The sequence below is a fragment of the Pteronotus mesoamericanus genome, unplaced genomic scaffold (assembly GCF_021234165.1).
Source record: "Pteronotus mesoamericanus isolate MK-2021 breed Mesoamerican mustached bat unplaced genomic scaffold, CSHL_Meso_final contig_78, whole genome shotgun sequence".
Lineage (NCBI taxonomy): Eukaryota > Metazoa > Chordata > Mammalia > Chiroptera > Mormoopidae > Pteronotus > Pteronotus mesoamericanus.
Genome location: NW_026555258.1, coordinates 3775661 through 3801047, shown reverse-complemented (window position 1 = coordinate 3801047; position 25387 = coordinate 3775661). Strand labels below are relative to the sequence as shown.

Here is a 25387-nt window from a genome sequence, read left to right as displayed (position 1 = left end):
CTTCTCTCTGAGCGGACCTTGTCCTGTGTTTCCCTTGCAGTCAGACTTCCCTCAGTAAGTGCATACTCATTGGCCAGGTGTCCGCCCCCAGCCTTTCCTGACAGACGTCACCAGTCGACTCAGTACTTCACTTTTTTTTTTTTTTTTTTTTGGTGAATGAGGGGGTCCCTTGACCTTCAGAACCTCATAAAATTCCCCCTCCCCCCTTCCTGTTTCCTCTCCCCTTTTGCCCCCTTTCAATTTCCAGATGTGACAAGCTGGAGGGAGGGCGGTGGGCGAAACATAATTTCTGCCACGTCTCTGAGCGCCTCCCCAACTGAGCTGGGCAGCAGGAACTCGAGTGCGGGAGACGGAGCCCCCTCCTCGGCATGCGCCAGCGACTCTAAGGACCCCTCTCTCCGCCCGGCTCAGCCTGTTCGCAAAGGGGCTTCACAGTTCATGGGAAATGCATACCACCCACCTACATACCATGACATGCTTCCTGCTTTTGTAAGTCTTCAGAGTGTGCATTTTTTTTCCATGACGTTGGCCTGTCCACATCCAGCAGAACCCACTTCACGTGGTTGAATGTCCACCTTAGGTTCTCCCCCGTGATTCCACTCTTTGCCCTGATACCCTACCGTGGAGGTTTTCATTAGTTTTGTACTTTCTCTCCCTCTTTCCACATCCTAAGGGCTTCTGGCCCCTTTCCCTGGTGATGTGGATAGGATTTCAGGCTTGGTTCTTGAGAGAGAGGAGAGGCAGCTTTTCCCCAAGACACAAGTCCCCAGTTTTCCTTACAGTAGGAAAGGAATGGGGAGATGGTGGCAGGATCGAATGGGAAACCCCAAGTCTTTCCTGTTTCTTTTTCCCATTTTTCATTTTCCTAAACAAATTATAATGGGAGCAGAACTTGGAGGTTGGGCCATTACCCGAAAACCCTGTTCATTGGTGTTATGTTTCAGATGTGCTCGCCACAGTCACCGGAGAACCAGGGGCCAGTGGAACGAGGACCTTTCCCCCTCCCCCAGCTCCGCCTGGAACCCCGTGTTCCTTTTAGACAGTTCCAGATGAACGACCAGGACGGGTAAGGCTACTGCATTATCGTCACGCGTGTAGAGATAACCCCGGTACAAGACAAGGGGCTGACAAATGCCCTTGTCTGCTGGAGTCCACAGTGCGCCTGTGAACCAGCGCTGAGCCCCAGGGGGCGTGGGCAGTGGGGCTGGGGCCGGTGAGAGGCTGGGTGATGACTTCAGGCCCCCCCCGGCAAAGGTAAAATTTTGGCATTTCTGCTCGCCACCACCCTGGGCATTTGCACTGAGCCACAGAACTGCAGAATGAAGTGGGACTTCTATCTGCGGTGCAATTCTCTATCGCGTATTTTTTTCCAAAGAAGATGACTTAAATATTAAACACAAACGTAAACCTCTGTAGTCTGGGGCTTGTTTCTTGAAAAGTGTTTGGTTTTGCTTCCACATGTGCAGAGTCTTGAGCTCTTCTCTCTCTCACCAGAAAAGAGAACCGGCCAGGAATGACGCGCCCGCCCCGCCCCCTGAGGCAGCTGGTGGAGCGGGCTCCGCGGCCCACCATCATCACAGCGGAGAACCTCAAGGGCCTCGATGACCTGGACACCGACGCAGACGACGGCTGGGCAGGTGGGTGGTGTTCCTGGGAGGAGGGGAGAGGCGGGAGTGGGGGCGCGGGGGCGCGAGGACAGGGAGCTGCAGGAGCCCCTTTAGTGCTCCACACAGGTCCTCCTGGGCGCTCAGCCAGTCTTTTGGCCTTTGGTCTTGATCTTAGAACCATGGTAGACTTTTACCATGCTGTTAACACTTTTAAAAACTTTTTTATAATGGAAAAGTTAAACCAAGCAAAACAGTGTCATGAACCCCCTAGCTGCCCATCACCCAGCTTCTGCAAGTACCACTGTCCTGCCGTTCCTGTCCCTTTAATGTCGCCCGCTCCATCCCCCAGCCCAGTTGTATTCTTTTATGTTCTTTTGTTTGTTTTCAAGAAAATTTTAATCACATTGAAAGACACTCCTCTTAACTGTACAGTTTTGACAGGGATATACCTGTGTGACACAAGACAGAACCTTTCCCTCTTCACCCTGTCCCTGCCCGTCAGCCTCTCCCCCAACCTCTGGCCCGGCCTCCTGCTCTTCCGGGGGACCGCACCGCAGGGTAGCTTTGCCTCCGGGGGAACTTAGGCCTGTGGAGCCACGCGGCTTTTTCTCGGGCGGCATGTTTTTGAAATTCATCAATGTTGGGGGGGGGGTGTTTGTTTACATATATATACGTATATATACACACACATATATATATATGTGTATATATATATATGTGTATATATACGTATATATATAGATTCAACACACATATATGTGGTTTTTAATTGCCGGGATGTATTTCATTGCAGCAATATACTTTGTCTTCCCATTCAGATGTTCCATTGTGAATAATGTTTTCATTTCTCTTGAGTAAATATCTTGGAGTGAAGTACTGGGTCAAAGGGTAGGCAGGGGGCGAGGTTCACAAGGCTCCCCAGACCGTGCCCCCCAGTCCTTGCCCCCCAGGCCATGCCTTCCCACCTCCCCAGCGGCGACCACGGCGCTCTCCTGCCAGGCCTCACGATTCCTGTCATCCCGGCGGGTGTGCGGTGGTATCTCATTGTGCTTTTAGTTTGCATTTTGCCAGTGACTAATGATGATGAACATGTTTTAATGTGCCATTTGGTTACAGGTGTATTTTTTTGTTTGTTTGTTTTGAGTGGTATAATACACGTCTGTTGCAACGGAACGTTTCACATAACATTTCCCCCATTGCCTGCCTTGTCCATTTTTTAATGAACTGTTTTGAAGAGTGGGAGTTTCTAATTTTGATGAAGCTTATAAATTTGTGTTTTATGGTTATTTTGTGTCTTATCTAAAAAAAAATCTTTGTCTCCCCCCACCTCGGTGGTGAAGATATTCCCTTATGTTTTATAGTTTTAACTTTTTTTATTTTGAGCACCCCGGTTTTCCTGAGGTGTTTATTTGGGTAGACGAGGGGACAGGGAGTCCCTGCATCTAAAAAAAGGTGTTAGGCTTCTTGGTGGTGAAGCGTGGCTTGTGCTGGCGACAAAGGACCCGGCAGCAGGAACTTGATCTTGGAGTCATGGAACTGCCTGACTGCCAGCGGGCAGCACATGCTGGCTGCAGTCTCCTCCACCTTCGTGATCTGGATCGAGTGGGCGCGCGCACGCTGCCGGGCCCCCATGTCTCGGTAGCACTGGGTGCCGGTGCCTGCGGCCGTCAGGTCCCGGTATTCCCAGTACATGTCGTGGGTCCCCCTCCGGGAGTCGTAGCGCAGCCACATACCAAAGTCCTTCACCTGAAGGGGGGGATTTTTCAAACACCTGCCCACAGTAGACAATTTCCCCTGAAGATGTCTCCATCTTCTTCAGCTGAGACACAAAGTACCAGGAGCAGGACTTGGCAACGACATGGTTAGGTGCAAAGATGCGCATGCGGGCGAGGGGCGGTGTGCGGCCCTTGGGGGTGGGCAGGCAGTGCCCCACCATCTTGCACTCTCGCAGAGTGCCTGGGGCCTTCACAGCGTTCTCTGCGTATTCGCCACCACCCACAAAAGGCTATGGTTTTAACTCTTCATTTTTTGGATCTATGATCCATGCTGAATAATTGCTCTGTGTGGTGTAAGGTAAGGGGTTGAGGTTTTTGTTTTTCCATAAGGATATTAGTTGCTTTCCACCATTTGTTCATAAGACTTTCCTTTCTCTATTGAATTGCTTTGGCATCTTTGCCAAAAATCAATTGACCTGGTAAGTGCAGGTGTGTTTCTGGACCCCTTTCCCCGCTGATCTGTTTATTCACCCTTATGCCAGCGCCACGCTAGGCTTCATAGTATGTGTTAGATTCAGGGAGTGTTGTAAGTTTTCAACTTTGTTTTCTGTTTTTGTTTTTTGGTTATTTGACTATACTGAGTTCTTTTCATCCCCATATAAATTTAGAATCAGCCTGGCAGTATTTACAAAGAGCCTGCAGGCATTTGCGTGAGGACTGTATAGAGTTTATTTCTGGATAAATTACGTCGTTTTAATCTTCCCTCCCAGCAGCCTAGTGAGTCTGTTAGGTCTTCCATTGCTCCCAGCAGCATTTTACAGTTTCTAGAGTGGAGATCTTGACCGTCTTTGAAGTTTGTTCCTGCGTCTTTTATGGTCTTTGATGAAATGGCTTTTTTTTTTTAAGTTTTGTTTTTAAGTGTCTGATGTTGTTCTGCAGAAATATTAGCTGATTTTTGTGTATTAGCCTTGTCAGACACTTTGCTGAATGCACTCATTAGTTTTACTAGCTCTTTTTAATTTCTTAGCATTTCTACCTAAATAATCACGTTACCTATAAATAGGGACAGTTTAATGTCTTCCTTTTCAGATCACATGCCTTTTATGTCTTTTTGTTGCTTTATTGCACCGTGTTATTTCCAGTACAATGTTGTGTTCAAATTCTTTGTTTCTCATCTTAGGGATAAAATGTTTAGTGTTTCCCCATTAAATATGATGTTAGCTGTAGCTTTTTGGAGATGTTCTTTATCAGATGGAGGAGATCCCCTTCAATTTCTGGTTGGCTGAATTCTTGGTTTTTTAAATCATGAATGGGTCTGTATGAATTTTGTTAAATACTTTTCCTGTGTTTGTGATCATATGATCTTTCTCCTTCATTTTGGTAATCTTGTGAATTGTACTGATTTACTTCTTTAATGCTAAACCGTCCTTGCATTCCTAGAATAAACTACTTTCTTTATGCTTTGATTCAATTTGCTGATATTTGATTAAGGTTCTTGCTCTCTCTGTTTATGGTGGATATTGGTCTGTAATCTTCCCTTTTAATATTTTTGTTTGGTTTTGGTACCAGCTTATGCTGGACTCATGAGATGAGCTGGAGAATGTTTCTTCCTTTTCTACTTTCTGGAATAGTTTCTGTAAGGTTGGTATTTTTTTTTTATTAATGTATGATAAAACTTGCCAGTGAAACAATTTAGCCCTGGAGTTTTCTTTGTGAAGATATTTGTGGTAATAGTTTTATTTCTTTAATGAGTTTATGTAGCTGCTCAGGTTCCTGTTCTGTGTCAGTTTTTGATAACTGGGTTTTTCAGAGGGTTTGTTCATTTCTTTCAGGTTGAGTTTACTGGTGTAAACTGTTGATGCTACTTTTCCTTTGGGGTCTGTAGCATCTATAATGCTCTCTCTCTCTCTCCCCTGATAGTTGGGTAACTTGTGTTTTTTTCTCTTTTTCTTGTTCACTTCTGTCAAGGGCTTTTTAGTTTTATTAATATTTATAAAGAGGCAGCTTTTTGGCTTTAATTTTTTCCATTGTTTTCTGTTTCATTGTTTTGTTCATTTTCATGATTGAGGCTTTCTAGATTTCTAATTTAATTCTTTAGAGTTAGAGATCACACCCTGAATGATTTCAGATCTTTTCGACTTATTAAGACATATTTTATGACCAAGATGTGGTCTATCTTGGTGAATATTCTAAGTGGATTTGAAAAGAATGTGTACTTTACGGTTTGGGATTATGTTCTGTAAGTATCAGTTTAGTCAAGGCAGTGGGTGGTGTCATTCAGATCTTACGTATTTATTGATATTTTTGTCTAGTTCTATCAGTTACTGAAAATGAGGTATTAAACTTTTTCACTATTGCGGATTTATTTTTTCTCCTGTTTTCGCTTCATATATTTTATTAGGCTTAGTGCATACTTATGTTTATGACGCTGACACGGACCCCTTGAATTGTCCACATGTTCTGCATCTCTGGTAGAGCGTCTTGTCTTGGTGTCTGCTTTGTCCCATGGCAATATCATTGCTCCAACTTTAATTACTTGTTTTCATGGTGTATCTTTTTTCCATTCTTTACCTCTCCCCTCTTTTGTGTTTGTATTTAAAGTGACAATCTGGGAGACAGCACATAGTTGTGCCTGCTTTTTCATCAAATCTAATGCTGCCTTTTAATTGGAATGATGCCTTTTAAAAATATATGTATGATTTAGTGATTTTTAGTGTGTTCACAAGTTTGTTCAGCCATCACCACTACCCAATTCTAGAGCATTTCCATCACCCACAAAGAAACCTTTTGCTCTTAGCAGTCACCCCCAATTACCACCCCCCCCCGCCCACACACACAAACACACGCTGCTTCTCTGGCGAATACTAACCTATTTTCTGTTTCTGTGTATTTACACCTGGACATTTCACATACATGGAATCTTACAATATGTGGTCCTTTGTGTCTGGCTTCTCACACTTAGCGTGGTGATTTCAAGGTTCATCAGTCTCAGTGTGTGTGGCTCTGCTGCATTTTGTGACCCGCCCAGCAGTTGGCAGACACCGCCCCCCACCGGTGCTGGTGGGGGTGTGGGGGCGGTGCCCGGGTCTGTGCGGTAATGCACGTGCCCAGGTCTCGCGGGCTGGGGTCAGCGCCGGTCCAGACTCTGCCTGCTTTTGCTCACCCTCCTGCATTTCCAATACATTTGTAAAATGTTTTGCCCAGGTTCAATAACTTTCATCCGTGGGAGGACTAGTCTGACCAGCCCGCTTTGCTGTTACCAGACGCGAGCAGTGTCATTCCCTTTCACCTGCAGTTTGTTCTGGTGGTGGCAGCTGGGCGGGGCGCCTTTGTCCCCAGCTGGGTCTGCGTAATTCCTGACTGGCGGAAGCCCCCCAGGGGCACTCTCAGTGGCTGAAATTCTCATTTCCTTGTTCTTCCTGGCCCACCGCCCCCTTGCAGGCCTCCATGAGGAAGTGGACTATTCTGAGAAGCTGAAGTTCAGTGATGATGAAGAGGAGGAGGACGTTGTGAAGGACGGCAGGCCACAGTGGTAAGGCGCCCCACCCTGCTCCCGCCATGCTCCAGGGCACCTGGGTGCTTGCCCGTACTGCTGGGGGCTGGTCTCCGTGCCGAGCGCACATCCTTGTGTCCAGCAGTCTCGCAGGGCAGGTGCTGGCTTGGTTGGCAGGGGAGAGGCCTGAGCCGCTCAGGAGGGGAGCCAGGGTTCCCATCCCAGCCCAAGTCCTACGTTCGCGACCGCTGCCCCAGTCTTTTCCCCAAGTGCCTCGGGTAGACATGTGCCCTGCAGGCTGATGACGGCGCCGTGCCCTCACAACCCTGGGCGGCCGCGCCAGTTTGGGGAACCACCTGGGTTCACCTGTTGCTTTCTTCCGGGGTCACCCTGGCTTGGGACATATGTACAGAAACATGTTGAGAACCTTTGGGGACAGGGAGAAGCTGTGAGCAGGGTGTGCCAGGTTTCCCGTCCTTTTCAGACCGCTGTAATCTTTCCTCTCTTCTTTTGGGTTATTTTATTAGATTAATTTTCTCATAATGGCCCTTTGGAAACTATTTCATTGTACTCTAGCCCCTCCTGTTTTTAATCATAATATCAGTAGTATTGGCTGGTACTTTAAAGATAGTACCTTTGGTTGCCTTAATTTGCATTTTTTGAGTACCAGCAAATAAGCACATTTTCTTTCGTGTGGAATCTCCTGTTTTCTTCGTGCATTACCTCAAAGATGTGATTGTTTTATATTGCTTAGATATTAATGCTTTAATGTTTCCCTTTGTTTATTTTATCGTCAGTGATTTAATGTCTGTACAGTTGAGTCTGTGAGTCTCTCTATGTTGTATCATCTTTCGCTTCAAAGCTCCTGAAGTAAGTGCCCCTCGTCTGGAGGAAGCTGGTAGCGATATGCTGCCATTCTCTGATGACACACAACTAATTGAGGCTTCTGTAATTCTTTTCATGCTGTTTGATTTTTAGCTGAAGCTTTGAATGCACTTGGGGAATAGCTGTGGGTCATTTCTTGGAACGCTGAACTCAGAAGGATATGTGACCAAGAATTGAAGTGAAAGGCAAAGAAATAAATATTACAGATTTGTTAGATCAGTAGGACATTCTGTTTCTTGTCTCTTTCCATCGATGTTAAAGGAATATTTAACTGAAAGAATTAGGCGTGGGTTTTGGACCCAGCTTTGCTACTGGCTATGACCCAGGACACCTCAAATTGAACCTACAGGTCCCTAAACCTGCTCTTTTTTTGATATTCTCTGAGCTGGTTGATGATGCTCAAAACCCGTGCTCCCACCCCTCCCTCCAGCCAAGACGCATGCGACAAGCTCCAAGTCCCCTTTGCCATCTTTGTGTCCCCATCGCTGATGATTCCTGAGGCTGCCCTTGACTGTACCCCTCCCCACTCATTGGGACTGGGGCCATGGGGCCTGCATCCTGTCTCTCCCGGACCTTGCAGGGGTCAGCTGCGTGTCTCTGCTTCCATCTCATCCTCTTGCCCTTCACCCTGTGCCTGGTTGTCTTTAAAGTATTCTGGCGGATCAGGAGCCTTACTGCGGTCTCTCCCAACCCGCCGCCTCCTCCCCCCAGGCACGTGCGTGTGTGAGCAGGGACAGGCGCAGACAGGTGCGGATCAGCCAGGCCTGGTCCTGTTTTTCTGAACTCCTGTTGCGCTACTGAGCTCTTGTTTCTCACACAGAGGTGCTTGGTGCGTGCAGGTCCGTTCTTGGCCCAGAGCCTGTGTTTACACCGCAGCCCATGACGATGAACCCTGCGCAGTTCCCCCTCCCTTCCAGCCTCAGAGCTGCCCTCTGCAATTCCCCCTTCCCATAGTGTGGGCTCTCCTCTCTCGCCCTCTTTAGGAGGGGCCTCAGTCAGGGAGCCGTCGGTGGCTGTGCGAGGAGGGTGGTTGAACCCCTTTCTGTGCAGAGCACAGGGCAGGAGCCGTGGTACGCGGAGAAGGACCTTCATCTGCCAGCTCCTCCCGGGCGAGCAGCTGTGCAGCCTCTCTGAGACTCTATGTTCTACTCTTAAAAATGGGCGGGGGTCGGGGGGAGGCCTTTTTTCCTTCCATTCGATGAGGCAAGGGTGTGAGACCTCCTACCTGGAACTTTGTGTGTAGAAGTGATTTGGTAGATGCTGGTGTTCAGTTCTGGGGTTCTGGGCCGGTCCTGCTCCCCATGAGAGATGGGGAGGTAGGTGTGTTCTGACAGAGGACATTGGTGTGCAAGCAGCTGACCGAGGAGGGCCTGTTACTGGTGAGGTCCAGCCGTATCGGGCTGACGGGGAGACTATGTGCGTGGTCTGTCCTAGGAACAGCTGGGACCCGAGGAGGCAGCGGCAGTCGTCACTGAGCTCTGCAGACAGCGCCGACGCCAAGCGCACCCAAGAGGAAGGAAAGGACTGGGGCGAAACGGTGGGCATGAGCCGGGCAGTCCGGAAGGCGCCGGAACCTCAGCCGCCGTCTAGGAAGCTTCACAGCTGGACGTCAGGCCCTGACTACCAGGTACCATGGGCGCCGAAAGGGGTTCTGTACCTGTGATCAGGCTGGGACACACACTCATTGCATGTTCATGTGACCGGGGCTCCAGGCGCAGGACCACAACAGGCCAGCCCGTTGGCCGGTCGCCAAGTTCAATGGCTCAGTTTCTCAACGCCCTAGGGGGACATGTCTCTTTTTTTTTTTTGATTTAAAAAATGTCTTCTGAAATAATGAAACAGGCAGAGACTGACAGAAAAGCTGGAAGTACAGTACAAAGAATACTTTTTTCCGAGCCATTTGAAGAGACGTAGCCTGATCAGGCACTATCCCCACGGAACACTTCGGTGTATAACACCCAAAAAATGACAGTTCTTTTAAGTAACCACAGTCTCAACCAGGAAATAACATTGGTGCAACGCTGCCGTCAACTTTTAACAGTTGTCCTATTAATGTCCTTGGATCGCCTCCTGCCTTAGGTGCCCTGTCTCTTCCATCCCCGTCGGTTTGGAACGGCCTTTCCTTCCCTTTCATGACTTGGACACTTTGGAGAGTGCGAGCCAGTTGCTTGTGGGATGCGCCTCAGATTGGGTTTGTCTGGTCCTTCCTTCCTCACGATTAGGATCCAGGTTTCCTTTTTTGCTCAGAATCTCTCAGAAATGACACAACTCTTCTCGTTGCATCCTAACAGGGGACCATGATTTTGCCCTGTCCCTCTCTGACAACTGTCACTTGATTAAGGCGGCACCTGCCAAGTTGCACACTGTGCAGTTATTCTCCTCCACGTTTGTAATTGATAAGAATTTTGGGGGCAGATACTTTGAGGCTGGGAATATCCTGTTTCTCATCCAACTTTGAGTTTATTTGTATCAGTGAGTTATAATCTGTTTTTATCGCTGTTTTGAAGCTCAGATTGTCTTTGATTTGGCTGCTGGGAGTCTCTTCAAGCAGCGTCCGTGCCCCTTTTCCAGGCCTCCACCTCCGTTGCGCAGCCCCTTGCTTTCCGGTAGAACGAGTTTTTCTAAGCTCCTTTCTTCCTCCCCTGCCTGGGCCCTGGAAGCAGTCCCCGTGCAGAGTCTAAGATGCGGGCACTAGGCGTGCTCAGTGCTGTTGGGGTGTCCCTGCCCCGGGCACAGTTGGGGAATGTCTGTGCACACGTGTGTACACATATGTACACACACATCCACGTCCACAGTTTTCTGTATCTGTCCACATAGAAAATGAGAAGTCAGCTGCCTGCTCCATTTCCACAGAGTTCAGCCTAGTTGTCCCCCATTCGTCCGTGACATTCACACCTGTCTGGTCAGCCGCCCACCGGCGACCCGTCTCCCATGGCTGCCGCCGCCCTCCCCTGTGCGCTCATGCCCTCCTCGCTCAGGCGTCGGCGCCCCGCGGAGCTGCCCCGCCTTCCCCTGCCGGGCCGCCTCTCCTCAGGAATCCCCTGCTCAGGCAGCCTAGTGGGGCCCCGTTGCCGCGTGGATGCTCACCCTGCCCGGGCTCTGACCACCTGCTCCCGGCCACCAGGACGCTGTCGCAGATGCTGACTTTGTTTCGCCACAGTCTCATGACTTTGGGACTGAATTGTTCAGGAGGGGCAGAGCTGGGGGTGGTAAAGGCTATACTTTAAATACATGTGGCAAAACTTAACAATTTTCAATGAGTTTTGCTATTTAAAGGGCTCCTGTTCCACATCTTATAAGATGAAAATGCCCGCCACTTTCAGTCTTTTTTATTGAGTACATATCGTGTGCCAGGTGCTGTGCTAGATACAGAGAATAGACAGACACATGGCTGCTCTTAGAAATTAGCCTGAAATTAATCCAAATTTCATTTATATATTGGGTTGTACAGTATTCAAGAGAAGGTTTCACTTTGACCTACTTATAGCAACACTGAATTAACTGAATAGAGTCAACAAAGATAAAATCTGTAGAATTCTATGCACCCTCATTTTTGGAAAGATTATTGTAATTCAAATATTTTTCAGAACTTTAGTTTACAAAATAGCTAATCTTAGAGCAGTTTAGAAAGACATGTCATTCGTCTGAACAATGCCCAGATAGCCTTTAATCCCACTACCTCATTGCTAGGACTTTCTGACAGACAGTCGGGACATGCATTAAGGGTTATCTGCAAGTGGATTGGCCACCAGGGTTTCAGGTAAATTATAGCTGACGCCACGCGGTGAGACAGCGCCCACCCGCACCAGAGCGTGGATGGACGGTAACATCCACGCAAAAGAGCAAAGGGAAGGAAGTGTGCACACTGTGGTCCCAGTTGTATTACATAAAAACTACCTTCATGTTTCCGAATTAGAATTCTGTCATCTTTTATGGTCGCAGCAATTGTCTCTGGAGCATAAGTTAATTTTTAGGAGAAACTTTTTGAATCCGGCAGCTGTGTTGCATATTGCTTTTATGGAGATAAAAATAACACGTAAGAAAAGTCATAGGCCTTACTTACTTTTCTTAATGTTTGGTGACTTTTGACAATTCTTGTTCATCTGTGTAATTACCACTCATAACAGGAAGCTGTATGTTTCAGTAGTCACATCTCATTGGGATTCCGTGGCTGTGGCCGTCCGTGCTCCCCTCCCCGCTCGCCAGGCAGAGGTGGTCCCTGTGTTGAGTCCTTCTGCCTCTTTGGCCCCTGAGTGTTGCCCAGTGACTGGCAGCCAGGCAGAGATGTGCGGGTGGATGAAATAGACGCAAGGACTGGTCTTAGACATGCCTTTTTGCTTTTGTATAAAGAATCACCTGAAACCGTGTACCTGGCTATGAATTTCACTTCTCAATGGCTCTTTACACCCAGAGGTTTATAGATGTTCGCGAGGGAAGGAGTAGAGCATGTGCTTTTCAGCTCTTGTTCGTTACCTGTGTGTTACCCACGGAGGCCTCATCTCCGTGCCATTCGGAGGGGCGCGCGTCCTTGTTCTGGGAGTCCCTCTGTGTCCATCCAGGGCTGAGTGCTTCGCAGGCATTTCAAGGCCCCTTCACAATCCCAAGGGCTTCTTGTGTTGTCCCCAGTTTGCCAATGAAGAACGAAGGTGCAGAAGGTTGGCCCTTGCCCAAACTTCATTCCAAACATCTTCAAGGGCGGAGCAGGGGCCAAGCTCTGGCTCACCTAGCGCAGGGTAATAGCCGGATAATCCCGCGGGCCCCGAGGGTGTTGAGGGTCTCAGAGGGAGCGTTGACTCCGCCCTGGGAGTGGCCCTGTGTCCCGTTTCATTTCTTCTTTCTTCTCTTGGCAGAAGTCCTCTGTGGGCAGCGTGTTCCGGCAACAGTCTATCGAGGACAAAGAGGACAAGCCACCCCCACGGCAGAAGTTCATCCAGTCGGAGATGTCTGAGGCCGTGGAACGCGCCCGGAAGCGCCGGGAGGAGGAGGAGCGCCGAGCCCGGGAGGAGAGGTTGGCTGCCTGTGCCGCCAAACTCAAACAGCTGGACCAGAAGTGTAAGCAGGCTCAGAAGGCCAGTGAGGCCCAGAAGCAGGTGGAGAAGGAAGTGCCCCGGTCTCCAGTAACCGAGAAGGTGCCCCTGCAGGAGAATGGCCCTGTGGTCCGCAAAGGTAAGCGGGGGTCCCTCTCCTATGAATTGGAGACCCTGGGCTGCTTTTGTTTGCATCTGCCTGGCTTCCTAGCACAGCCTGTGGCTTACCACTAGAGGATTTTGGGAAGCATCAGTCGTTCAGTTTCAGCCTGGGTCACATGCCTGGAGTTCCACTCTGTTTCAGCTGTAAAACTAGAGGGCTCTGTGCCTCACCCCCCTGGAGCTGTTCTCTTACCTGTGGATGGGGTGATAACAGTGTCCTTTCCCGAGGGCTGCAGGGCCAGGTGAGGTGATGTTTGTGAAGCCCTTGGCACAGTTTCTGCCCATAGAAATCACGCGTGTACTTCTTGGTAATATTACCAATTATGTCGTCTTTGTCACTGTTGTCATTACTTGTGCTCAACCAAAGATGCAGATGTTGCAGGTCTTTAAAAAAAGCACAGAGTCCTCCATGCCATTGGAAGCGCACGTCTTTGGGCACGCTCAGAGCGACAGCCCCCGAGCCTCCATCAGACGCTGTGCGGAGCTGTTTGATGGGGCATCTCTTGAGCATTTTTAAAGAACATGATCAGCTGTGTTCTTTATGATGAAAAAAAAACCCCAACCAGCTAAAACCAGCTCTTCAGGAGAAGGGCCCGCTCTTAGTTTCGGCCTCTGAAAGGCTCCCAGACGGGGTCATGTTGCTGGTCTGACGGCCGTTGGTGTCCCCGTCAGCTCCCTTTCAGTGATGTCCCAGGGAAGCCTGTGCCGGCTTCCAGTCTACACTGCGGGGCAATGGAGAGTCTGGGACGTGGGCTGCTTGGTGGGAGCGTGGTCAGTGGGTGCTGGTCCCCCAGCTGTGCCGAGGGTCTGGTGATTCGGGCCAGGCCTGGAGCTTCCCTGCGCGCGCCCCGGCCTCCTGCAGTGTTCCTCTGTGCCTCGCTGGGTCCGCAGCCCCCCGCAGCAGAATGAAGAATGCAAGTGTCAGTTACGCCTCGCTAAAGCTGGTGGGCAGGGAGGGGGCGCGCAAAGCTGGGAGAGGGGCAAGGAAGAAGGGAATTTCAGAGAGAGCGGCGAGCAGTTGTGTTGAGCACATACGGGCTGCAGGGTGCTGCTTTAAGTTCATTACGTGGATTGTCTTGTTTACTGTGACTTCCACAAGCCCTGTGGGGTAGGCACAGCTGCTGTGCTCACTGTCCGGATGCAGAAACAGCCAGGAGAAGCTGGCTTGCCCATGTCACACGGCCTTGGACGGGTTGAGCCATGCTGTTGGAACAGTGTATGTGCGGGGTGTCGTCGAGCTTGTGGCTGCTCACTGACTTACCAGGGTCCTTATTAACGAAACCTCTCTCACCTGGACCATAATCCCGGCTCCGCCACTGGCGCTGTGACCTGAGACAGTGCCCTGACCTCTGGACCCCTCATTTCCTCTAGCAGGGGTGCCCAGCCTTTTGGCGTCTCTCGGCCACACATTAAATACACAAATACTAATGAGAGCTGATGAGCAAAAAAAAGAGGTTTGAAATAAATTTACGATTTTGTGTTGGGCCGCAGTCACAGGGCCATGTGTTAGAACACCCCTGAGTGGTGGTGATGTGGGAACCCGCGAGCCGGTGCTGTGAAGCCTTAGCGCAGTGCCAGGGTCCGGGGTGGGAGCAGTCTGCCCCGGCCGCAGTGCCGACCAGGAGAAACATTCGCTTGTAAGCGTTCGATTGGCCACGCCCCTTTGAGCTCACCGCGGCCATTCCTCCGGTTATTTGTTCTCTAGGCTCTCCCGAGTTCTCTGCCCCGGAAGCCCCCAGCTCGTTTTCAGAGGAAGCCCCCACGGCTCCTGCAGCTGTGGCTCAGAACGGCAGCAGTGAGGACGGGGCCAGGGAGGCTGGGTCCCCGGCACAGGAGTTCAGCAAGTACCAGAAGTCGCTTCCTCCCAGGTTCCAGCGCCAGCAGCAGCAGCAGCAGCAGCAGCAGCAGCAGCAGGTAAACAGAAGACATTGAGAAGGTCTTTGTAAACAGACCCGACTGCTGCGTGATGTCCCCTCCATTAAAACAAACCAAAGTCCACCCTCCCATCTCCCAGTCACACCAGGAGCTGCACCTCAAAACCCTGGCCCTTGGTAGATCAGCCTCTGACTGTTATTTCTCCAAGTGATTTCTCTGCTTGGCAGTTTATTGACCTTGTTGTCTATTATTAGTACGGAAGAGTGTGCGGTGTGTGCCCTGGACTTGGTGTAGATGAGCTTGAAGAGTGGTTTTTTCCATTCAGAGCGGTGCACCGTGGCCCCACCCTGGGGCCTTCCAGGCGCTGCCTGGAGAGCTCTCACGGTGAGATGCGTGCGCTTGGGGTGGAGGGTGTGGGTTGGCACCTGTTGACCAGATCGCAGCTTCTCCAGTCGGGCATGGCCTTGGGGCAGGTCATTGTCAGCCAGGAGGCAGGACTACCTGCCTCTCAGAGTGGCAGGGAGGGCTTTACGGCTCCTCTGAACTGACCTAGCAGTATCGTCTGTTGGTGTCTCATAAACTGTAAAAGAGGCTTGCCTCCTGCCCTGGGCAAGAGCGCTTGGGCGATGGTTGCGATCATGCCCAGCCCCTTGCAGGCCTGGCCACCTTGTCCAGCTGGAACACTAGTTGACAATTAAGTGTCTCTCATAGGAGTAATAAAGGGGCAAGTGTATGGCCGATGAGCAGTGCATGGTGGTGGGAAGCGGGACGACACCCAGACGTTCCTTAGTTCATCAGCTAGGTGCGCAGCAAGTCACTGCTGCTGGTAATCAGAAAAGTGTCGCACTGTGTGTGTGCCCTGGGGGAATGAGCCGTGCGCTGAGCCTCTTCCCAGGATCTCTTTCCGTTGCCTTTAAACCCTCGCGCTTGGGGCCTGCATACTTTGGGCTCCTAGGGAGCGTTCCAGAAGCCCACCGGCTCCTGGGCTCTGAGCAGTAGGTTAGATGCAGTGGGTGACACTGTGCGGTGGCTCGCGGCTTGTGGAGAATCACTGACCAGTGAGCTCTCCGGGGTAGCTCGAGAAGACACGGCAGCAGCAGTTGCTCTAGGTGATTCTGCTGGGGGCCAGTGATGGGCAGGTCCTTCCTCAGAACAGGAGTCTGAAAGCACCGGGGCAGCCTGTCTGGTCAGGTTCCCCGGGGACCTGGGGTCCAGGCGTGAGCAGCCACTGTGGGCAGAGGCCCATAGCCTCCCCTGCAGCTGTGGAAGCTCTGGTTGTTGGTGCCGAGCGCTCTGCCCTGAGAGCCAGTGTGGCTGTCCGGGGTCCAGTCCCGCCAGCGGCTGTGGGTGGCCTTCTTGCTTGCAGATGGGAAAGGCGCGGCCTGCTGGGCTCCCCTCCTAGGCTGACCCTGCACCTGAGTCCTGCCTGGCACCAATTCAGGTGGTGCCTGGGAGGCAGCCTGGAGGCCCCTGATGCCATGTGGGGGCTGTGCAGTCAGCCCCCCGGGTCCACGGTCCTGACTGTTCTACTGGCGCTTTATGTTTACCCACTTGTGCATTGAGTGCCCTTTATGCCAGACCCGGCGGTGGGGGGCAGGGACACCCCTGTGAACTCGGGTGCCACCCCTCATGCAGTGAGGCAGACGGGCACTGGACAGCGATGGCCTGTGTCATCCGTGCTGCCGAGGAGGACTGTCAGTGTGGGGGCGGGGGACGCAGAGGGTCGGCCCGATCTCTTTAGGGGGTTGGGAGAGGCTTCCCAGAGGAGGTGCCTTTTAAGGCGGAACCTAAAGAAAGTGTGAGTGAGCCAGGCCTTGGGGTGGAGGAAACAGGAGCTGCCCAGACAGAGGGCCCAGCGCGCTACCAAGGCCGCAGGTGGCAGGCAGCCCTGCGAGGGGAGGCGAGGAGGTGGGGCCAGGACCCTGCAGGACCCTGCAGCCGGCGTGTGAGGCTGTGGAGCCTCCCTCAGAGCCCTTTGGAAGCACGGGGTTGACGGCGGGGGGCGGCGCGCGTGTGTGTATGTACAAGATTACCCCTCTCTCGTGGCGAGTGGCTCGAAGAGGGCAGGGGAGAGAGGGCAGAGGTTGTGCCACACCCAGGTGGCTGTAGGCAAGGAGAGTCCCCAGGAGGCATGCTGGCCAGATGTCGGTTCCGGGAGCGTGTGGTCTGAGTGGGAACTGGTATGAAATGCTTTGTATTAGAGGAGCACGTGGGCTCCTGCTGTGAGGACGGTACGACTGTCCCTCCAGTTTGGGGACCAGGGCCATGACCTGAGAGTTGTAATACCCTGGGGTGTCCCTTGGAGCCAGGTGCTCAGCCCTTCCCTCTCTTGGTTTTCTGTTCTGGGTGGGCTCTGCGCCCCCTGCTGGGGGAGCGTGTCCAGGGGCAGGGCATGCCTGTAGCCCTGCCTCACTGGGCCTGTTCCCCCACTCAGGACCAGCTCTACAAGATGCAGCACTGGCCGCAGGTGTACCCCCCGCCCTCCCACCCGCAGCGCACCTTCTACGCGCACCATCCCCAGATGCTGGGCTTCGACCCCAGGTGGATGATGATGCCTTCCTACATGGACCCACGGATCACGCCCGCTCGGACCCCAGTGGACTTCTACCCCTCGGCCCTGCCGCCTTCGGGTAAGCACCCTGGGCCGGTGGGCCCCACCTGTAGAGGCCCAGACAGGGCCCCAGGATTCCGGTCCACGGGATGCCACTGGCAGCTTCCGCAGGTCACATGGCCAGTCTGCCGTTTCACTTCCTTGTTTGCAAAATGAGGGTATAATATTACCTGTCACAAAGAATTGTTGGGAAGAGTCCTAAGCTCATGCATTACAAATTGCTTTAATTAATTTTTATATCTCTTCTATGTTGTTTTGTCTCTTTCCAACATTCTTAATGTTCTCTGCGGTTTTTTCCCCTTTGATTGTTCTTCCCCAAGGTTTGTCTAATTAATGCCATTTTTAAGAAACAGCTTGGCTTTCTTAATTTCTCTGTTTTGTTTGATTTTTACTTCATTAACTTTTGCTTTTTCTCATTATTTTCCTTGAAATTATTCTGTTTCTAATTAATGGTGTTGGATACTTAACTCATTAATTTTTTACTTTTCTGATACACATATTTAAGTATCACCTGAGCTATGAACTCCTCTTAGTCTTATGAGAAGGGACTTTGTTATTGTACAGTTTTATATGTTAGTCTGATTTTGATTTACTTCTTTTAATGATATGTTGTAAATTTTCCAAATACAGAGTTTAAAATTTATTCTTATGGTGTGATTTTCTAAAGTGGCTGTTTTGTGGTCAGGTAGTATTTTCTGTATAGTAAGAGACCATGAGGTCATCACACTTTTCCTATAAATGCTGGACAGTAAATACTGTTTTAGGCTTTGAGCAGCCACTCAGTTTGCTGGGGTTAGAACAAACACAGCTGCAGACAATAGTAAGTGAATGAGCGCCTCGCTTTCCAGTGAAACTATTTTTAAAACAGGCAGCAGCAGGTCGGATTTCACTCGAAGGCCAGAGCGGCCAACAGTTGGGCCCCAGTCTAGATTGCTGGGCATTTGTTGAGATTTTCTTTGTAGGCTTTTTTTTTTTTTTTTTTTTTTTTTTTTTAACATTCTGAGTTTGCTTGAAAAGAATTCTGTTCTCTAGTCAGGAATTGAGCTTGCTAATTGTGCTTGGAGAATGTCTATTTCATCTATATCATCACAGTTTTTTATCCCCTTGATCAGTTTCCCAGAGGTGTGTTCAGGTCTCCCGTGACGACTGTGGGCCTGTCGAGTCCTGGGAGCCTGTGGGCATCCGTCAGGAGGCACGTCCTTGTTACGTTTCTCACCGTCAATGTCTGCTCTGTCTAATAGTAATGTCGTTCCAGGTGTCTTTGGATGAGTGATCATTTGGTATCTTCTTTTTGTCTTTTCACTGCTGGCCTTGCTGAGCCGATGTTGGGGAGCGTATCTTTGTATATACAAAGCACCTAGTCTCATTCATTCTGAAAGTATGTCACTTGGTGGCTAAAGCCAGTCCTTGAGAATTCCTGGGATGGTTGTGTTTGGGTTTCTGCCTCTCCTATGTTATGCTTTCTCTTTGTCCCTTTCTGTGCTCTTCTTTAAAGTTTTTATTTTAAATCAAGTTTTCCTTCTACATTCTGTTTCTGATTATTGTAGTGATTTCATTAAATTTTAACAAGTACCGATCAGTATTTTCCCCCTTAACTGGCACTCTGAGTACCTCCTCGTCAGGCTGCTTATTCCTGCCTAGAACTTTAGCTCTTCCTGGTTTTTCGCTGCTGCCCCCCCGCCGGCAAATCAGGCATGATTACTGTTGTTTAATCCCGTCTGTGCTGGTTGAGATTTGCTTGTATGTTCACTCATTTCTTTGTTGAGTCCTCTTTTCGCCTCTTTCTCCATCATCTGGTTCGGCTTAGTCGCCTGTGAAGTGCGCTCTGTGAGCCCTTCAGGAAAGCTTGCTGGCCGACTCCCTTTGCCTGAAGAAGTCTCCGTGTCCTCTTTTCTCTCGATTGGTAGTACAGCCAGGCGCAGGGACCTGGGCTGGCAGGTACTGTCACCTGTGACAGGGGAGTGCGTTTGCCTTTCCTCCGGCTCCTGCTGCTGCAGGAAGCGCGCTGTTGGGGGGGTCCACTGCTTCCTCTCTGAAACCTCCTCCCTCTCTGGCCTCCGAGGCTCTGCCTCGATCTGCTGTGTCCAGGGGCGTGTCTGCCCCACCTGTTCATTCTGCTGAGAGCTCAGGGTGTGCAAACCTTAAGATGTATGTCTTTCATCACTTCTGGAAGGTTCTCTCCTAATTATCGATTCACATACTGCCTTTTCCTCATTCTTGTATCCTTTCTTCCTAGGACTTCCACTTGGAGTATCTTGTGGCTTCTCATTCTGTTTTCCAAGTCTCTTAAATATAACAGAGAGGGTATCTCTGGGACCTTCTGGGAAAATGCCTCAGAACTATTTTCTAGTTTGGTTTTCTCTCCAGCTGGGTCTAATCTGCTTTTTTTTTTCCTTCCTTTACAGTGAGTTTTTAATCTCAGTGACTATATTTTTATCACTAGAATTTTTCTCATGTTATTTTTTCTAGTGTTATATTTTTAATTTTTTCTTTTATGCTTTTTAATTATTTAAAACATAGCTCTGTAGTGTTTAACAGATTATTTTATTATCTGAAATTCTTGGGGAGGTATGTAATCCTGTTGATTGCTTTCCACAGCTATTCTGGTTATTTTGGACTGGAAGTTCTTTTTTTTTTTTTCCATTGGTTTGAGAACGATTTCTTGCTCCACTTATTTATGCACTCGTTGGTTAATCCTTATATGTGTCCTAACCCGAGATAAAACCTGCAACCGTGGCCTAGCAGGACAATGCTCTGAGTGACTGAGCCACCCAGCCAGGGCACAAGTTAGTTCTTAACAGAGCTTCATGTATTGTGGGGACCCAGTGGGGCTTGGCGTGAGCGTATCCCTCTAGAGCAGTTTTCTGTTTTCTTCTGCCAGCTTAGAGCCATCTTCAGTTTTAACTTGGGGTGCTTCTGGACCATGCTGGGAGTATAACCCTGAACACCCCCTCCCCAAACCTGCAGCACGTGGCTGTGGACTTCTGAGGGGGCTGTTCTTTCCCAGCCCCACCGGGGCCAAGACCCAGACATAGTCGCCTTCCTGTACAGAGAAGCATGTGTTTTTCTGATCGGCCTTGTACCTGAGGACATAGCCCTTTGCAGGTCTTTGTTCTAAGCAGCATATCCGCGGTGGCTCACTGCGTTGTGCACAAAAGCCCCATCCCCTGTGCTGCGTTGAAGAACAGGCCCATAGGTCATGAAGACCAACGGGGGTTCCTGCTTTCAAGGGGATTGACCACTGCGAGCAAAATGTTGAATCTCGTTTGCCCAGCACTTTCGTGGCAGAAGTGTTTGCGGCAGGGGCGTTTTCCAGGTGCTGAGGCTCTGCCCTAGTGCCAGAACTCAGTCCGCGCACTGTGCCACGTGGGCCAGCCCGCCTCGCGTCAGAACCTGGGAAATGGTTTGTCAGTGGAGCCTTCCAGAGAGCGGGCGCCGCCACCAGCCCCGCCTGGCGCTGCCCCGAGCCTGGTGTCGGTATTCGTTGCGCAGCGCTCCCCACAGCCACGGGCAGCCTTGAACGCTGGCCTGGGGCCGAGCTCTTTCCCGGCATGAGCGTAGCTTAAAAGATGAGCACAGCAATATTTTTGGCTACTAATAAGCTTTGTGAAGAAAATATTTGAAAAATCAGATCTCTTCTCCCCCCCCCCCCCCCAATCTGAGGCCCAACGAGACCTTTATCATCGGCACCACCCCAGCACCTTCACTTGTCAGAGGTGGACAGAGGACTCAGGGGTGCAGTTCGTTTCTCTCTGGTAGGACCGAGATAATCGTCTTCATCCTAAACTCGGGCCAGTCGACAGCTGAGTGTCGTTTGTGGGTCATGCCCCTGCCCGTCCTGCAGGAAAAGGTGGAGTGCTGCTGTCAGGCTCACGGCTCTCTGCTCACACAGAGGTCCTCGTGGCTCCTCTCGGGCCCTCGCCGGCCGCCTCCGACACCGAGGAACGCTCTGATTCGATAGTTCCAGTGTCCGCCTGTCACTTTCACATACCCCTCATCACGGGGCTGCTCCCTCTGAAACCGAAGCCAAGCCTCACTGGTCTTTGAACAGGTCTCTCAGCGCCTTGGGCTGCGTGCCCTGGTGCCAAAGGGCCCGTGGTCGGAAAAGGTTAAGAACCCAGTGGTGTTTAGCAGGGAAGTGTCATGTCCAGGCCATAGTCGGGGGGTCACTGTCGTCTCCCTTGGGCCTTCGGCTGACCCTGAGGTTTGAACACAGCGTTCGAATGGGATGACTCAGATCGGTTCTTTCCTCCTTCAGGACTGATGAAGCCCATGGTGACCCAGGAGTCCCTCAGTGGGACCGGCTGTCGCTCTGAGGGCCAGAGCCGTGTGCCCCCGCTGCAGGAAAGGAAGGTGACTGCCATCGACCCAGCCCCTGTGTGGAGCCCCGAGGGCTACATGGCGTTGCAGAGCAAGAGCTATTCGCTCCCCCACCCAAAATCCAGCGACACTTTGGCCATGGACATGCACGTCAGGTGAGGCAGACTTGGTGCTGCCGGCCTGTGCCTGAAGGAACAGGCGCTGTCCGGGGAGACGCTGCTGGGGGATGGGGGCTCCTGGGAGGGGACTGCCAGCGCCCTCTGGGGAAGGAGCGTGATGAGTATGGCGTCCATGCTGAGGTGGGGGCGGTGCTTCTCTGATGATGGGACTGAGGCTGAGGCCACAGCATGATGAGGGTCAGAGGCAGATCTCTGAGCCAGGGGCAGGGCGAGGAGGCGGGGCGTGGGGCTGGCAGGCGCGACAGGCGTGTGGGGCGTGTCTCCCCCCTGTGCAAGTAAAGCGGGTGGGCCCTGCTGGCCCGGGCCCAGCTCTGCAGACCCCCAGGCTCCAATGTGGTGTCGGCGCCGAGGACCCCCAGCTGCTGTCTCCAGGGTGGCACCCTTTACTCTCTGGACTCCAGGGGCGACTGCCCATGCAGGGCCCAGCCGCTCTGAGACCTGTTTAAGGATAGAGGAAATGTTGGTGCTTATGGGGTTTTTTCTTTTTCTTGTCCCCCTTTATTTTTTTTTAAACATTTTTTTCTTTTTGAAACTCAGCTCTACATTCAGCGTAGAAAGCAGGACCCAGGCTCCAATCACATTGACTGATTTTTCTGGTTCCTTTTCAGGAACGAAAGCTCTTTCTCTGCCTCCCCCGGAAGGTCAGGGGGCGTAAGTGCGCAGCGCGGCCTCCTTGAGGAGAGAGTGGAGGAGTACTTGAGTGCTTTTGACAAGAAGTCCCCAGCAGACTTTGACAGCTGTGTCTCTTCTCAAAGAGTAGGCCAGGAGCTTTTGTTTCCCAACCAAGAAAATATACAGGACGCAGGTGCTCCTGGGGGTCACACCCCGAACCTCAGGTGTTCCCCGCTGCAACCTGACTTCGCCCCAGCCGAGAAAAAGCCAGAGTATAGCAGTTGGGACGTTAGCCACCAGCCCAAGGCTGCTGACACAGCTGACAGCACGGAGGAGCTGCCCCGCGAGGAGCCGCCCTTTAGCGTCTCCTCCTGGGAGAAGGAAGGGAGCCCCCACAAGCAGCCATCCTTGGAGCCCGAGTGGACCCCTGCGCCCCGGAGCGCCGGCAGCCAGCACCAGGAGCAGGCCAGCAGGACCCGGAGGTCCGGGCCTATCAAGAAACCCGTACTAAAAGCCCTCAAGGTGGAAGACAAGGAGAAGGAAGTGGACAAGAGCAAGCAGGAGCTGGGGGAGGAGAGTGCCCGCCTGGCCACCAAGGAGGAGGCGCCACCGAGCCCCCAGGCTGGAAAGGACGAGGATGAGGAGAACAACCCCACGCTGGCCAACTCCGCGCCCCCTGCCCCAGAGGCCCAAGGCTCGGCCCGTGCTCGTTTGGGCTGCCCAGCCAGCAAGTCTGAAGAGGACGAGAAGCCCGACAGGGCCTGGGAGACCAGACCCTCCCGGGAGCCCAGTGACACGCCCCCGACGAAGAGGAATAACTGGATCTTCATTGACGAGGAGCAAGCCTTTGGGGGCCGAGGGCAAGCCCGGAGCCGCGGCCGTGGGTTCCGAGAATTCACTTTCCGAGGCCGGCCTGCTGGTGGCGGCAGCCCCGGCATTTGTGGCGGAAGCGTCCTCGGGGCGCGGGGCATCTACACCAACAGCCAGAGGAGCTGCCGTGGCCGGGGACTGCGCGAGTTCGGTCAGCCTGAGGACTTCCCCAGAGCGAAGCCCCGGCGCCGCATCGCCAGCGAGACCCACAGCGAGGGCTCCGAGTATGAAGAGCTCCCCAAGCGGCGGCGGCAGCGAGGCTCGGAGAGCGGCCCCGAAGGCCCGCCCCTGGACAGGGAGGAGGGTGCCTTGAAGAAAGGCGACTTCAAAGACTCCTGGCGGTCCAACAAGATGTACTCTGACGACCACAGTGGTCTGGAGGCAAAGAGCAGAGGCCCACGGGCCTTCGGACGAGCCCTCCCTCCCCGGCTCAGCCACTGCAGCTATGGGCGGAGAACCTTCGTGTCCAAGGAGTCGGCCCACTGGCAGAGCAAGGGCCCCGGCCCCTGCTGGCAGGACCACGGCTCCCCTGACGCCTGCAGCTCCCGGCGGCCTGCAGACAGAGACTACGTCCCAGAGGCCTACAGACACCCTGACTCATTCGGTGCCAGGGGCTTCGAGGACAGCCGCCTGGATGACAAGAGGACCTTCTTCCAAGACGACCACGTTGCAGACTCTGAGAGCGCGGAGAGCCGGCCCTTTAGGAGGAGGCGCCCCCCACGCCAGGATAAGCCCCCTCGCTTCAGGCGCCTCCGGCAGGAGCGTGAATCCTTGGGCCTGTGGGGTCCTGAGGAGGAGCCGCCCCTGCTTGCGGGCCAGTGGCCAGCCCGGTCCAAACTCTGTCCTGGGGACAAGAGCGGGGCCGTAGGCCGCAGGTCCCCCGAGCTCTCCTACCAGAACTCCTCTGATCACGCCAACGAAGAGTGGGAGACGGCCTCCGAGAGCAGTGACTTCAGCGAGCGGCGTGAGCGGCGTGACGGCCCCGGGGCCGAGCCCAGCCCCCAGGTGGACGGCAGCCTGCCCGGGGCAAGCCTCGGGGAGAAGAAGGAGCTGGCCAAGAGGAGCTTCTCCAGCCAGAGACCGCTGGTGGACAGACAGAGCCGGAAGCTGGAGCCGGGAGGGTTTGGCGAGAAGTCTGCTAGGCCAGGAGGTGGTGACGCTTCTCCCCGTTTTGAGAGCCAGCAGAATGGGACGCCTCTGAAAGCCAAAAGGTAAAGCAGAAACAGAGCCCGGGTCCCTTTGGTGGCCGTTGTTCTGTCACTGAGCCAGTTCTTTGAGCAGCACTTCACGCGTGCCTGTTCTGCTGTGTGTCGGGTGCCCCGACTCTCCCGTGCGCGCAAGTGCAACTGCCCGCCAGGCCCTTGAGTGTGAGTGTCTCCAACACTTGCCCCTGCACCGCTTGTCTGCTTCTCTGTGGCGTTGTGTTATTGTGGCTTGAGAACTAAAGCCAAAACTAGAGTCCCCACCCCAGTGGTCCTCATATGGTGGCTGTCCTAGCACCTGTCCCAAGTTCAGCCTCTCTATGTGCCCTGGGAGGTCCCACTGAGGGGCCACCACAGCAAGGTGCCTGGTGAGCCCTGCCCAGGCCCCAGTGCGTCTGCCGTGGGGCTGCCCGGCAGCGTCCCGGGCGGTGCTGGCTGCCTGGCCTCAAAGGCAGCTTCTAGAGCAGCTCTGCTGCCCCACGAGGAGGAGTTGTGGCGCCCCTGCTGGGACTGAGAGAAAGGCAGAGGCAGCGGGGAGTGCGCTGCCTGAGGCCCGGAAGTGTCTCTGGCCCAGAATTAGCAGCTTCGCTACGGGTGCCTGGGATCAGGGAGGGGTGGCCCTGTGGGGCGGCAGGGAGTTGCTGGTGTGGGTCAGGCCTCCGCATGCTGGGGAGATGGCTTCCCTCCTCCCTCTCCTCAGAATTCAGATGTAGTTCTTACCCCAGCAGAGGAGCCATAGGACATGCTGACTCTTCAAGAGTCGGTCTAGTCTGTCTTCCCAGGATGCAGATGTCGAGGCTGCGCCTTGCTTCAGGCTTCCGCCCCAGCA

General features: G+C 52.5%; 1 protein-coding gene across 9 annotated transcripts in view; it reads left to right on the top strand.

Moving 5' to 3' along the window:
• PRRC2B (proline rich coiled-coil 2B) overlaps window positions 1-25387 on the top strand; it is an 83351-nt gene that overhangs the window by 38417 nt on the left and 19547 nt on the right. For 7 of the 9 annotated variants that reach the window (XM_054584211.1, XM_054584207.1, XM_054584203.1 and 4 more), the window contains exons 7-16: window positions 248-489; window positions 945-1066; window positions 1495-1637; window positions 6764-6854; window positions 9135-9327; window positions 12551-12866; window positions 14595-14803; window positions 17205-17394; window positions 21634-21850; window positions 22483-24567. In XM_054584211.1, coding sequence (XP_054440186.1) covers window positions 248-489; window positions 945-1066; window positions 1495-1637; window positions 6764-6854; window positions 9135-9327; window positions 12551-12866; window positions 14595-14803; window positions 17205-17394; window positions 21634-21850; window positions 22483-24567 — 3808 coding nt within the window. The remainder of the gene's footprint in view (window positions 1-247; window positions 490-944; window positions 1067-1494; window positions 1638-6763; window positions 6855-9134; window positions 9328-12550; window positions 12867-14594; window positions 14804-17204; window positions 17395-21633; window positions 21851-22482; window positions 24568-25387) is intronic. The other 2 variants (XM_054584205.1, XM_054584204.1) reach the window with 2 other exon arrangements.